Source organism: Apus apus, chromosome 2 (assembly GCF_020740795.1).
Source record: "Apus apus isolate bApuApu2 chromosome 2, bApuApu2.pri.cur, whole genome shotgun sequence".
Taxonomy (NCBI): Eukaryota; Metazoa; Chordata; class Aves; order Apodiformes; family Apodidae; genus Apus; species Apus apus.
Genome location: NC_067283.1, coordinates 22,099,271 through 22,112,152, shown reverse-complemented (window position 1 = coordinate 22,112,152; position 12,882 = coordinate 22,099,271). Strand labels below are relative to the sequence as shown.

Here is a 12,882-nt window from a genome sequence, read left to right as displayed (position 1 = left end):
CACGTGCACATGCACACACTTGTGTAGGTAAACTTGGCTGATTTCAAGTAATAGAAGACCAGTCCATCTCTCAAAAGAAAAACACTGCTCACACAGGGGAACTTGGCTGTTGCATTCTGCTTCCCTCATCACTATTGTGCTATTTAATACAGGATTAAGAGATGTTACATTCAAGGTAGGCTTAATGGCATAGACATAAAGAGGCAGATAGGTTGAGAAAGCTCACCCTCACCAACACCTAAACACTACTGGAATGTCATTAGTGTCACATTGTATGTCCCATTGACGCTGGCCTCACAGCATGGGACAACACTGAAGGTGGAATCAGGGGGTTGGGTTTGTAGAAGGGGCATTCCCTGAAGACAGGGGAGATGCAAGCCAAGAGCTGTAACCTCTCTCATCTCCAGAGGTAAAGGACACTGAGAGAAAGGTCCAGCCCTAATGAGGTAGGGAAGGGTAGTATGTGGGCACATCTCCTGCTGTGTTACTTTCTTTTCAGATTTTCCTGAGTTTGAGATGTGGTTCTGGCCTCTTCCTTTATTGATAGTAAACTTCCAGAAGAAATGTGTTGGGAACAGAGTCTACCTGCCGTAGCTTGTGGTGCATATGCCACAGCCAGAGTGGCAAGCTCCAGAATGCGTAGGACAATAATGGGTTTCTACCCAGGGAGTGGAGAAGCTCAGGGGCCCAACTCTGCTGGGAGTGTCCTTGAAACATCTGGTGAGGGATGGAGAGAAGACAGTCCTGACCCTTTTTTCAACTCCCTACTACATCACCAAAACCCTTTAAAAAACAATGCTTCTAACAGAAGACCTCTGAAATAATTTATTCCAGCTTTATTACAGCAGGACCAGCCACTCCTTTGAAAGTGGGATTTCCATCCCACAGCTGTATTTCATGCACCGTTTCCTACCTTTATAATATAAAACTCGCAGGACCATTCCTCAGTTGGGTTTATTCAGGACACCCTATCTCCAGTCATGTGAACAAACTCCTTCTCCTGAGAATTACAAAAACAAACTGTAAACAAGTATTTCATTTGTACTTCCCTGTTGTCACCACATTTTCCTTCCCTGAAGCTGTAAGTTTCCAAGACAGAAGAGATATTTAATGATCAAACATACTAACTGGCACTGTTTAGTCCTAGAAGAAAAGCACATAAATAAAACAAGAACTACTTCAGTTAAGTGGTAATAGACAAGGCACCATGTTTAGAAAGCTAATAACCTGTGAATATTAGAGGATTACTGATAAAAAGAACGACATGCTACTTGTGTTATTACTGTCAAATAGAAGGCAGTGCCTGGTGTCAGTTTACTCATTGGAATTACATGAATAATGTGAAAAAACACTCCTCTAGTCTAAAAATGGTACTTGGCTGTTGCATACTGGCCTACCTGAAGATCCAATTCCAAACGGTTTGCAGACTGGGGCTACCATTTGTGTCTGTCTGTCTTGTCTATCTATCTATCAATCATTATTTAAGATATATCATCGTATTATATATATCAGATATATGTATTTCATACATGAGTAAGATGAGCACTGAACGTGCCAGCTTACATCTGAGTTTAAGCAGAGGAACAGAAAAAGAGTAACAACTGAGTTGCCCTTATTCTTCTTAACTTTTGAAACAATTTATACTTAAAAGTGTTTAAACTTTCTTTTGATCTAAATCCAAGGTGTTACTCATGAGGTGAGAGAAAACAGGCACATTTACGCCTGAGCCCACTACATGGCCGTCAGTGACACTTCATTTTGACTGGAATGGAGATGTTAGGAGCTGAACACTGCCCCAGCTAAGATGCTGGGTGAGGTGTCTCAAGCTGCCAGGGATCTCTGCACTCGGACTGACAGCAGGCCTGAGAGACAACTGATGATCTTGTGCCAGCTGCCTGTTGCTGTTATCGAATGTAAAAACTGCTTTATAGACAGTATGTATGGAGACAGTTCACCACCAGGTGGCAGATAGTCCAACTTCAAGAATTTCAAATGCTAAAGAGGCCCCCAGGGCCGCACTGATCCCAAACGAACCCTTGTCACCGGTACATTTTAGAAAAGCAATCTGACATCCTTCTCATCTGACCAGGTCCAAGGATGTCCTGGATGGATGCTACCATGCCCCATGCCCAGGTTACAGCCTACTAACAGTTTTAAAAGTATTGTGTTATAGTTAAGTTTTAATCCTCAAATGAATTCTCATTGGTGAAAAAAAAAAAAAATGCTTTTTTTGGTTCACTGGGGACCTTCTTAGAGAAAAGTATCTAATCCAGCACTTGCTCATTTACACCTCTGCTATTGCATAGACTAAACGTTACATGGCACATGTAATTTCTTACCAATTTCAACCATGTCGGTTTAGGACAGTGAAATAAAATTGGTCCTCCAGAGCATACATGGATAGAACGAAGGGCAGAAAATGAAAATGCTGCTAAGATATTTCAAGAGTGCTTAATTCACTCTACTAAAGCTACTCAATCCTTCCTGTGAGAGACAAAAGCATTGTGAGCAATTTCCGAGTAGCAGGGTTTCTTTGTAAACTGTTGGTCTAAGCTCAGTACCACAATTTTGTATACTTGTGTAATGTGTTAAGATTGCAAATGCTCTAAGGCAGGAACCTTTTTTTTCCCCGTATTTGTAGAGGGTTTAGCATGCTGGTACACTGACAAAGCACTTAATCAAATAATAAAAGGTCATTATCACAATAATTCAAGATGCTTTACAGACAGTTAAATAAGCTTTGAGAAGCCAGTATTTCAGTGGGAACAAAGTGGGAGCTGGGGGACACACATGAAGTGAATGGTCACTTAATGTGTATTAATTCCCAACAGTCCTAACATTTCATAGGTCCTATGACATTAAATGGACTTTGGATAATATAATCTGAGATTTAAAAATTATCTTTACTCTTTCACTTATAATCCATTTGAAAATCCTGATTTTTGATAGATTAACTGAAGATTTGTTCCTAGTATTTTTTTAAGCCCAACGTATTTACATTACTTCTGTAAGCTTCGTCATTTCATTCTTTTGCATTTTCCCCCACTAATACTTGCCACAAAAAAATAAGAACACAACTGCCTTTTTAGGTTACCTTCTATGTGGACTAAAATCACTTGGAGCTGCTGATGTTAAGACCTATTCAATTTGCACTTTTTTCTCTATATTCTAAGCTTTATTGGTACTTGCTTCACTGTGCAACTGCAAAATATATGTAAGAAAGTACCTTCCCATTTTACCAAAGTATACTCCTCAGTATGTTTTTGAAAATTAAAACACAGATCATGTCACTGGACTGTAAGATTAGACAAAGTGTGTACAGTGGAAAAGCTCTAATCTCAACCCATTGTCTGATCTGTGTTCCTCTGTTCCAATTTCATTTAACGTGGCTGAGACGTGTTGGATATACTAAGAATTACATTTCATAAAATACATACTCTGCAAAATTAAACTATTTTATGGCTGGTGGTCTCACATCAATTAAAACAATGCTATTTTAAAGAAGTTTTGCAAAATATCCACACTGTGTTTGTTCAAATGCTTTTGTGTATTAGCACCACAAATTATTGAATCATCAATTATGCAATTTGAACATAAAACCAACGCAAGGAAAGAAACAAACCACTGCCATTTAATAGAAACAACCTCACTTTACAAGACAGCATTGATGGTAACTTTGCAAAGGAATCTGAAAAAGAATATAATTAAAAATGACAAATTTAAGACAAGAGAAAGCAAAAATGTAAATATCACAACAATTCTAGTATGGAGAAATTTCAACCAGAATGTTTACTTGATGCAGCATTCCGATGGATACGTGACACTCCATCACCAACATTTTCTGACATCTGATAAACACTATTCCTTTCAAGAAGTATTTTTCCATTCAGTGACCTTGCACAGACTGTCAATAGGTAACCCAGACCCCAGAGACAGTTCATAGGTGGTCAGTAGCAAAATTCCTAAATAGAACAGGAAAGGCCCTGGAATGCACATGGTGAGTAAAATGTAACTTGCTTCTCATACAGTGTTTTCAATATTCAATGCACTCTGCAAATATGATGTTAGATTTCTTTTATGACATATACCACTTCCAAACATGAATCAAAGAAAAACCAGAGGCAATGTGGCTTTGTGGATAGAGAGGAGCATTGATCTGGGAACTAGGAAATCAGGAATTCTGTTCCTGGCTTGAGCCAGACTCCCAGGTAAGACATTCAGTAAGACAAAAATTACAACACTGGCCTAAGAAAACCTTGAAATCTACTGAAAAAAAGAGCAGTGAACTATACAACACTTTCTATGATCACTTTAGAAATGACATAAAAATTAATTTTATTAAGAGGGATTGCTGATAATGCTGTGTAAAAACAATGGAATGAAACATGATAAACTGAATGTATATGAAGGATTCCACAAGAATATAAGCCACATACTCTCCCTTCTTAGAACCCAATTAATGAAAAAGTTAAACGTGTGCAAAAAGTGTGAGTATCCTCAGAAATCTCAGAAAGAAAACTGACCGCACAGGAAGCAAGACTCCACAGAGAATGTTGGTAATACCAGTATTTCAGTTCCAAAGTCTTCAGAGATACTTAAGCAGTTATGTTTTTATCAAGACAGGGAAGATGCTCTTCTGAAAAGGGGTTTAAATTTCAGTATTGACTGAAGTTCATGGGAACTCAGTGAGAAAGTGTGTTATTAAGTCACACAAGCATAATATCCACAGCAGAAGTTAAGCCAAAGTATTTTTCTTATTAAATAAAATAATGTGATGACTACCAACAGAGGAAAAATCCATGAAGATATTTTTTTGCAGTTTATTTTCAATTGTAATTTTTGGATAAGCAAGCAGCTCTGTATGGAGAAAGCACAGAAGAGTCATTCTGGCACTTTTGGATAGTACATTTATTATTTTTTTCCCAAAAAATTTTCTAGACACATTCAGTCCTCTTGCTCGGTCAATAGTCCATTTTATATGAGCATGATTAGCTCATACGATTCCAGAGGAAACTAACAATATATACAGTCAATGAAACTATCTTCTTGGCTACTCTGGGCCCTTTAAAATGTCTTCTAAGTCTATCCTGGCTAAACAGAATCCACAATATACATGATAGCTACAGAATACACTGTATTGAAATGAGAAATGCTCAGCACAAAATGGGATTCTTGGCATGCAGCTTAAAATAAAAGGTAGAAGTTCAGAAGTTTATAAAATCCCAAATAGGGTCAATTAAAAGGAGTTAGCAAAAGAAGGGACTGTTCATTGTTACTGTAAAAAAGGCACTTTGAGTAAATGGGACCAGAATTGGAGGAATCTTAAGTCGACACGAAGTTCAGTTTGGTTTCATAAAAAGGCTTCAATGCTAAGGGATGCTAATCAAGTTTCCTGCAGTTTTACATTAAAATAGATTGCTGAGTAGTTTATAATAAAGGACATAAAATGTTTACAACCAACTTGTGAAATTAAGAAAAGCATAGTATAAGCAAAAAATTACTAAAAGCAGCAATGCATAGCCTTTCATTGAGATAATGCACAATTTTGGACACCATGTGTCAAACTCTTGTTTTTAAGATACTTTCAGTAGCATTATCAACATAAAATTGGCCTACAAAACAAAAGCTTTACCAGCTCCCATTCATGAGGAGACTGAGGTCATAAACCAACTAAAACGATTTATCAGTATTTTCAACATCCTGGATGACCAATATCAAGTATATGGAATAACAATCACACTCTTCGTTCAGCTATCTCACTGGAGGCAGCCTTTATGTCAGAGGAATGATTTTAATTCTTTTCTAACATTTACACAGTAATGCATTTAAGTTCTTTCAAATGTTGCTCACCACAGTTTGTTTTTTTTCTCTTTTCTCTCCACAACAAAACAAATAAAAATAAAATCAAGCACTTCCACAGAAAGAATATTTGGCAATTTTATACTCCACTGAAGGGTGGATTTTCACAATAGCTCACTTTAGATTGAAAGTCATTAGTGGTCTTTCCTCTCGTTTCTGCCAAGGACTCTTCTTATCTTCACCTTGGTCATCTTCCTCATCCTCCTCATCCTCCTCATCATCTTGAACTGATGTTCTGTGTTCAGGACTAGTTAATGGCTCTGGTTTGGTATCTACAGTTCTTGTTTCCTCCTGCAGGCTGGGCAGCTGCACACCACTCCTCTTACTAGTGCCTTCTAGCAGGCATCGTAGAGCATTGTCCTCAGGACTACAAACTGCTGTTCCACACTCACTGCCACTTTGGTCCATATCGTCTAAGTACACAAGTTGTGTGTAAGCTGTGCTATCTGAAACCTTTCGCTCCCTCTGCTGGTGCTCCTGCACTGGTGGGTGACTCTGTGGTGCAGACAGATGGTCGCCTCTTCCCTTTCGGGCAGATTTTGGTTCATTCATGTCAACACCAGAGTCCAAACTGGCATCGTTACTCCCGTTCCTACCAGCTCTTTGGAGATCGATGTATGAATGTCTAACATGAGCATTTGAACGTCCATCTAGAGAAACAAACCACGCTCGAGGATGAGGCAATGGCTTTCCCCCTCCTAGTTCCATCAAAGCCTTTTCTGTAAGAAGCTGCACTTCGCTATTCATCTGCGCCAGGGATGCGTCGTTAAGTGAGGCAGGAATGGAAATAGATTCAGACATGGAAGCATTTTGTTGACTCCACTCAGCTGCACCTGCATCTTGCAAATGTTGCTGAGATATTGCTTGGGATGCTAACTGTTGGGGTTGCAGCTGCTGTGGGGGATGCGGGAAAAGCCGGGCGTGAGGGTTAGGAAGCTCAGCCTGAAGTCTTTCTAGATCTATCTGCTGGTCAGCTGGGACAACCAGTGGCTGGCTAACAAAAGGGTGTTCTCCTGGCAATTTCATGTAATGACCTGGGATTACCAATGCAGGCAAAACTTTTCTGTAAACACTGTCATTGACTTGGTCAACAGAATTGCAGCAGATTAACTGACCTGGTCGAGGGAAAGATGTAGGTCTTTCAAGGTGATCAACTGAACGAGACATCATACAATCAGTAGGTCTGCAGTCCAGCAGCTCTTTTTCAGGGGCTGAAGGTGTGGGGTATATTTGTTCCTGAATATTGTATTTACTTCCAGAAGCAATATGGTTCATAGATACTTGAATTTCTCTCTCTTGCTTTTCAAATAAAGGCTGAGGCAGCATAGCATTGTAACTTCTCCTATACTCATCCTTCATCGGGGACTCGTAGCCTTCAGCTGTTTCTGTAGATTTTCTTGTCTTCAAAGGAAAACCATCTGCTGATTTGTGGTAGTCTTTTCTTAGAGACCCACTGGGAGTTAGGTCATCCAAGGAAATTCTGCTCTTGTCTTTCTCCTTGTCAGAGAGCAGCTCCTCTCGGGAGCTAAACTCCTGGGAAGTACTGAAGGAGTGTTTGAGCATAGGTGTATGCATATCTGCTTCTCCACTAGGTGATACCATCTCCATGTGGACAGCGCTGATTAGTTCCTTTGCACCTGAGTTTTCAGTGTGTCCATTGCTGGCAACAGACAATCCGCCAGGAAATTCTGACTCACGACGTGAAAATATTAAATTGATATGGGACATTGAGGTTGCTTGATCCTTCTTAGAAGTGTCCAGTGCTGTTGAAAGTTGCAGTTTCTTATGATGCTGACGTGGTCTTAAACATTTTCTTCTACAAAAAACAGTAATAAAATAAGTTACACATTTATGACTGCTGTACACAGAAACAGGAGCAGCAAGTGTGTCTTAATGGGAGATTTTTAAGCACTTATTAGTGTTAGGGGAACTGAGCTTTCATTACATAACCTAACAATTAAAAGCTTAGCCCAGCACTGAAAATAAAATTAAAGAATAACTAATGTCAACTGGGAAATATCTCAAGCATCAGTTACAAGTTGGAACACATGTCTGGAGGAGGCAAATATAAAATCAGTCATTAATGCACGCTTGCTGATAAATGTTTAATATTGATTTTAATATAAGACTAATAGGAAGATAATTTTCAAATACGTAGCACTTGAAATGACAGGGGCAATGACAGACATCTTGTACCTATGGCAATGTCTGATAGGAGGTTTTAGAAGATCTTACAAGGAAAATATAGGTACAGGTGTGTGTGATTCACTCAGCTACCATCCTATCATAGGCAGGGACTGCATATGCTGCCTGTATCCAGGATCATATAAAATTTGGTTTTTTTTAATTTTATCTCACTGATTTTTTTCTTCTTAAAGTGCTTTCTTGCCTCTTTTTTTTTTCCCCTCCCTGAAGTAAAAACGTTTCAATACAAAAGCTCTTAATTTCATGAGCACAAAAAAGCTTGTATTTCCAATAGGAACCAGGATGGTGAATCTTACCTGCAATAATACAAAAGCAGACACATCAAGACTAGAAGTATGAGAGCCATCCCTCCTAAAATTGCCAAAAGAAACATTGTGTGATAGCTGGTAATGTCGTGTGTTACAACGGGACCTGGAGGGCCAGAAAAAGAGAATTTAGACCTGTAACAACCTGCAAACAGGAAGAGGAACAACACTTAAGAAGAGGAACATCTTCCCTTGTTATCAGGGTGCTAAGTGAGCAACATTGCTGTTCGTAGCCCTGGTTCCTATTGAGCAGACCATCTCTGGAGAAGGGAGCAAGTTGTGGAGAAAGCATGTGCCAGTCCAAAGAGATAACTGGGTGGAAAAGCAGCCAGTCTCAATGGGAGCATGCATCAGTGAATGCTGCCTTCCAGGGCCTGAGGCTGACACAGTGTGCCATAGCTCTCCTCACTGGAGAAAAGCCACCACAGCATCTTCCAGCACTGTAATGCATGTAGCAGCACTGGTGGCCAACAACTTGTCTTGAACAACAATTGTAGTGCTTTGCACTGAACAGTACATACAGTGGAGTATAGGACTCACTGGAAGATGTGTTGGTGCTCTGAAGCCTAGATCAAGCCAAGCCAAGCCAAGCAGATCTTCAGCAGCTTTAAAAAACAGGTCACTAGAGAAAGTGTTATAACTCCAGGTTTCAATAATGCTTAGTAAATGTTCTAACATGAAAGGAATGCACACATGTGGGCAGCATCTGCTCACAATTACGCATGTTTAACCCTGTTGGTTTGTAAAATCCTTAACATGGTTTTGAAAGAAAGGCCCAAATTTTCAGCTGCAGGAAAGGAGGTACAGCACCTTGGCCAACATCAAGGTTCTAGATCTTGTAAAGCCTCATCTGTGGATCTTGAGTGTTCTGTAGAGCCACTGCTAGATTTTCAAAGCTAATTTTTTTCCATTTTTTCAGATAAGAAAACAAGATTCAATGATGAGATAAAATAAGCAAAAAGACATCAACCTCATTAAAAATTACATCACGTATACTGCATTTGGGAAATCGAAATATTTATATATCCTGTCCTACCACTACCTTTACACAATTGATACTGTTGCTTCAGGACATTAGGCACACATAAGAAGAGATAAATCCCTTTAAGTTTTCAGGGAAATGTTCCCATTGCAACAAAGTTCAAGGAACCCAGACCTAGTCCTCAGAAAGAAAATTAAAATACAAGTAGAAATTCTGCCATACAAGTTAAATTGCAATGTCAAACAGGCCTTCTTCTGTTGGAGTTACAGGTCTTCTAACCTCAGAATTTCAGGTATAATTTCATGACTAGTATAACTTCATTGCAGTTTGGGACAGAGCAGTACTGGGAAATGTTTAGCTCAGTGCAGTTACTTTTTCTTAAAATACAATTATTTTGCAAAATTCCGTTAAATTCAGTATGATAGCTTACTCAGATCTGCACTTGTCTCTAAACTCTTTTCACCAATGAATCAGCTAAATATCCCAGCAGTTTCATTTAATATAACCTCAAATAAAAGGCTTGCAGATCATGAAACAACTTTATGGCATATGCAAGCAGAGTGTAAAAACAGTCTTCATGTTAGAGTTTGTTTTCTTGGTTAGATAACGTTTATTTAGCTTCCACAGCCAAGGCAACAATATTTTCATTTCTACTGTATTTGGTTTTCATCCAGAAAACCTAATCAAGAAAATCTGTAAGAGGAGGAGTTTTTTGTTCAATTGATTGGCTCTTTTATGCAGTTATCTTTGATTACTGGTGGCTGAAGAACCAATACTAAGAAATCTGAGGCAGCCACAGAAAGAAAAAAGGAAGAGCAAACCGCAACATCAATCATCTCCACAGGCACGTAAGTCATACAATGCCTAGTTCAAAGAGATTTTTTACAGTTATGCCAAGAGGCTTGTAGATGGGCAACCAGCCAGCTCATCTACTAATGCCACTCTGCTAATACATTTCCTAGAACTTCTATACTGAGTTATTAGTGGTGTGAATTAATCAGTCACCAAGATGATGCAAAGCGTAAGTCAGAGCAAAATGGGCATCTTCAGCATAAAAGAAAAATACAGTGACAATCAATCAATCTTTTAGTGAATGTCTAACCCAGGATGATGTTGATCTTGGGTGAATCCATTTCTTTGAGAGTTTCTGTACAGAAAATTCACAGCATGTATTTTTCTACCTGCTGGAACACCAACACATCGACACTGTAATTCCCCTCCTTTTCTAGCAATGGCTCTACCAGGCAGTCATGACATGAATGGAACACTTTAAAATGTTTCCCCCTGAAATGACTCAAGAGATTCTAAGGGTTGCCTCCCACAATCCCCAAAAGACGTTAGCCCTTTACTTTAGATTTCTGTTTTCTAATAATCCATTATTGATCAAGCTGTGGCATCTCAGATGAGGTCATTCTGAAAAATATAAACGTTATATATGAATAAATAATTACTCAATGCTGTGAATATCAGTAAAATTAAATTCCATCTTACCTGGGATAGTAGGTGACATAGCTGCAACCCAGTAGCCCAGCTGAGGTGCAATGTAAGTCCAAGTCAACTGATTTCCTTCTTGCTGCACAAGGCCCAAGCTACTCTTCAGCCATGTCCCTGTAAATGCAAAGGTTGTAGGAAGGTGTTACAGATATACTCACACCTTCCTCTGCAAACAAGGGATAGAGCAAACAGTAGCAAAACCTATGCATATGTTGTAGGGGTTACGTGTAGAATGTAGAATTAAGTTGCACCACCACTTTGATTCAGCAATGTCAGTCATTCAGAAAGTGTATCCATCCAGGAATACAGTTTGGTAATGGATGATGAGTTTTTAAAACAAAGGAAATGTAATAGAGTTCTCAGAACTATCAGATGATCATTTAAAAATAAATAAGGTTGAAAATTTTAAAGCAATGTGTTTAAGTTAACATAACTCTTAATTAGTCCAGATTGACAACCTGCAGAAGTTGAAAGCTATTGCAGTTTCACAAGATAAATTTTGTTGCAAGAATTTTGCTACAAATTACTTTACAACTGAAAGAGCTGTATGCCTTTTTAATAACTTCAGTTTCTGGTATGTATCCAGTATGGCATGCAGGCTGCTCTCCTACTCATTTTCTTTGAAAGCAACACAAAATTGCTGGCCTGGACACTTGAGATCAAACACTAGGAAACCACCCTTGCACCAAGCAGCACTTCCTAAGGCTCAAGTCCTGACTTGGCATCTCCAGTGGCTGCTGTAACAGAGGGCATTAACTAGCTAAGGAGTTTCTTCATACACTTTGGTGGCCACTACCAGCATGGCTGATCTGTGCACAGAGAAGAGAGAAACCTCTCTGCACTTGTGTCAGGCAGCTCTGTATTGCTGTGCAAAGGAGGGACAGAATGCTGCATTTTCCTTGCTCAGCCTCACATGCTCCCATTAAAGGCAAGCTGCATCTCGTACTTGTGATTCCCATTCTTTAAATAGTCTCCTGCATGTAATTCCCAAAATGGTGCTTTTCATCAGATATCACTCAGGACTAAGCTCGAGCATTTGCAGATGACAGTCATCTGAACACTTAGCAGTGGGTGCAGAACACACACTGAGATGCTGTAGCTGGTTTTTTGTTTGCTTGTTTGTTTGTTTTAATACCACTCTGATCCTGATGATTTCCTCTGTGTTCCTCAGATTATCCATCTGTGCAAACCTTGTAAACATAAGAATGGCCTTTCTTAGTAATTATTTCCTCTCCACTAATGATTTTTCCTGTGTAAGTACAGCCTTAAAGTCCACCATCTTTGGCTAATAATAAACTAATCTAAATAGAGATAAAGGTTTAGAAAAGTATGTTTGAGAGGTACAAAAACTTTTGTAAGCTTAAAATTTGTCATTGTTTCTTTCTGCATGCTAAGGTCAATCAGATTATGCACCAGCTATTCAAATATGCAACTGTGGGAAACAAAACTTTAAAAGCGATATAAAAGTGCTGACTGAAAAAAGAGAATAGAAGGACCTGGGTGATGAATTAAGCACACTTCTCCGACTTCTCTTACTGTCTCTAAGCCCTTTAAGTCCACATACAAGCAGAACACATACATATATATCCAATTGAGCAAAGTTCATTTTCTTCGTACTCTATTTCTATAGCTACCTCCTTTAGCAGAAGCTATTATTGTTTCCCTCACTAGGGGGAACTTGTGTCCAGCTTGCCTTATTTACATTACATTGCATTCTAATGAACACAATCCTCCTAATGCCTCTTTAAAAGCCTTTTGCTCAGTAATACTCTGCCTGCATAACGCGGCGATCAAGAAGCCAACAGGGGCTGCACCCTTATCGCTGCAAACAGAGCTCAGCTGCCATCCTGCCAAACAAGCTGCAGCTCAGATTGCTCATATTTTAGCAACGAAAGGAATCCCTGTATTTGCAATGGAAGCAAACAATAGTCTCTACTGCACAAGGTCAGTCAGGTTTCATGCCTGCCGTCTGCTCATTTGGGTCACCCGTTTTATCTAACCACTGGATGTGCTTGAGGAAATCTATTGGTCTGTGTG

At 39.2% G+C, this 12,882-nt stretch overlaps 1 protein-coding gene across 2 annotated transcripts in view; it reads right to left on the bottom strand.

Moving 5' to 3' along the window:
- Positions 1 to 3,613: 3,613 nt before the first annotated feature.
- Positions 3,614 to 12,882, bottom strand: part of FAM171A1 (family with sequence similarity 171 member A1) — an 86,341-nt gene continuing 77,072 nt past the window's right edge. For both annotated transcript variants that reach the window (XM_051611735.1, XM_051611736.1), the window contains exons 6-8: positions 10,843 to 10,959; positions 8,361 to 8,475; positions 3,614 to 7,675 (exon numbers count right to left, since the gene is read on the bottom strand). In XM_051611735.1, coding sequence (XP_051467695.1) covers positions 5,974 to 7,675; positions 8,361 to 8,475; positions 10,843 to 10,959 — 1,934 coding nt within the window. In that variant the 3' untranslated portion in view covers positions 3,614 to 5,973. The remainder of the gene's footprint in view (positions 7,676 to 8,360; positions 8,476 to 10,842; positions 10,960 to 12,882) is intronic.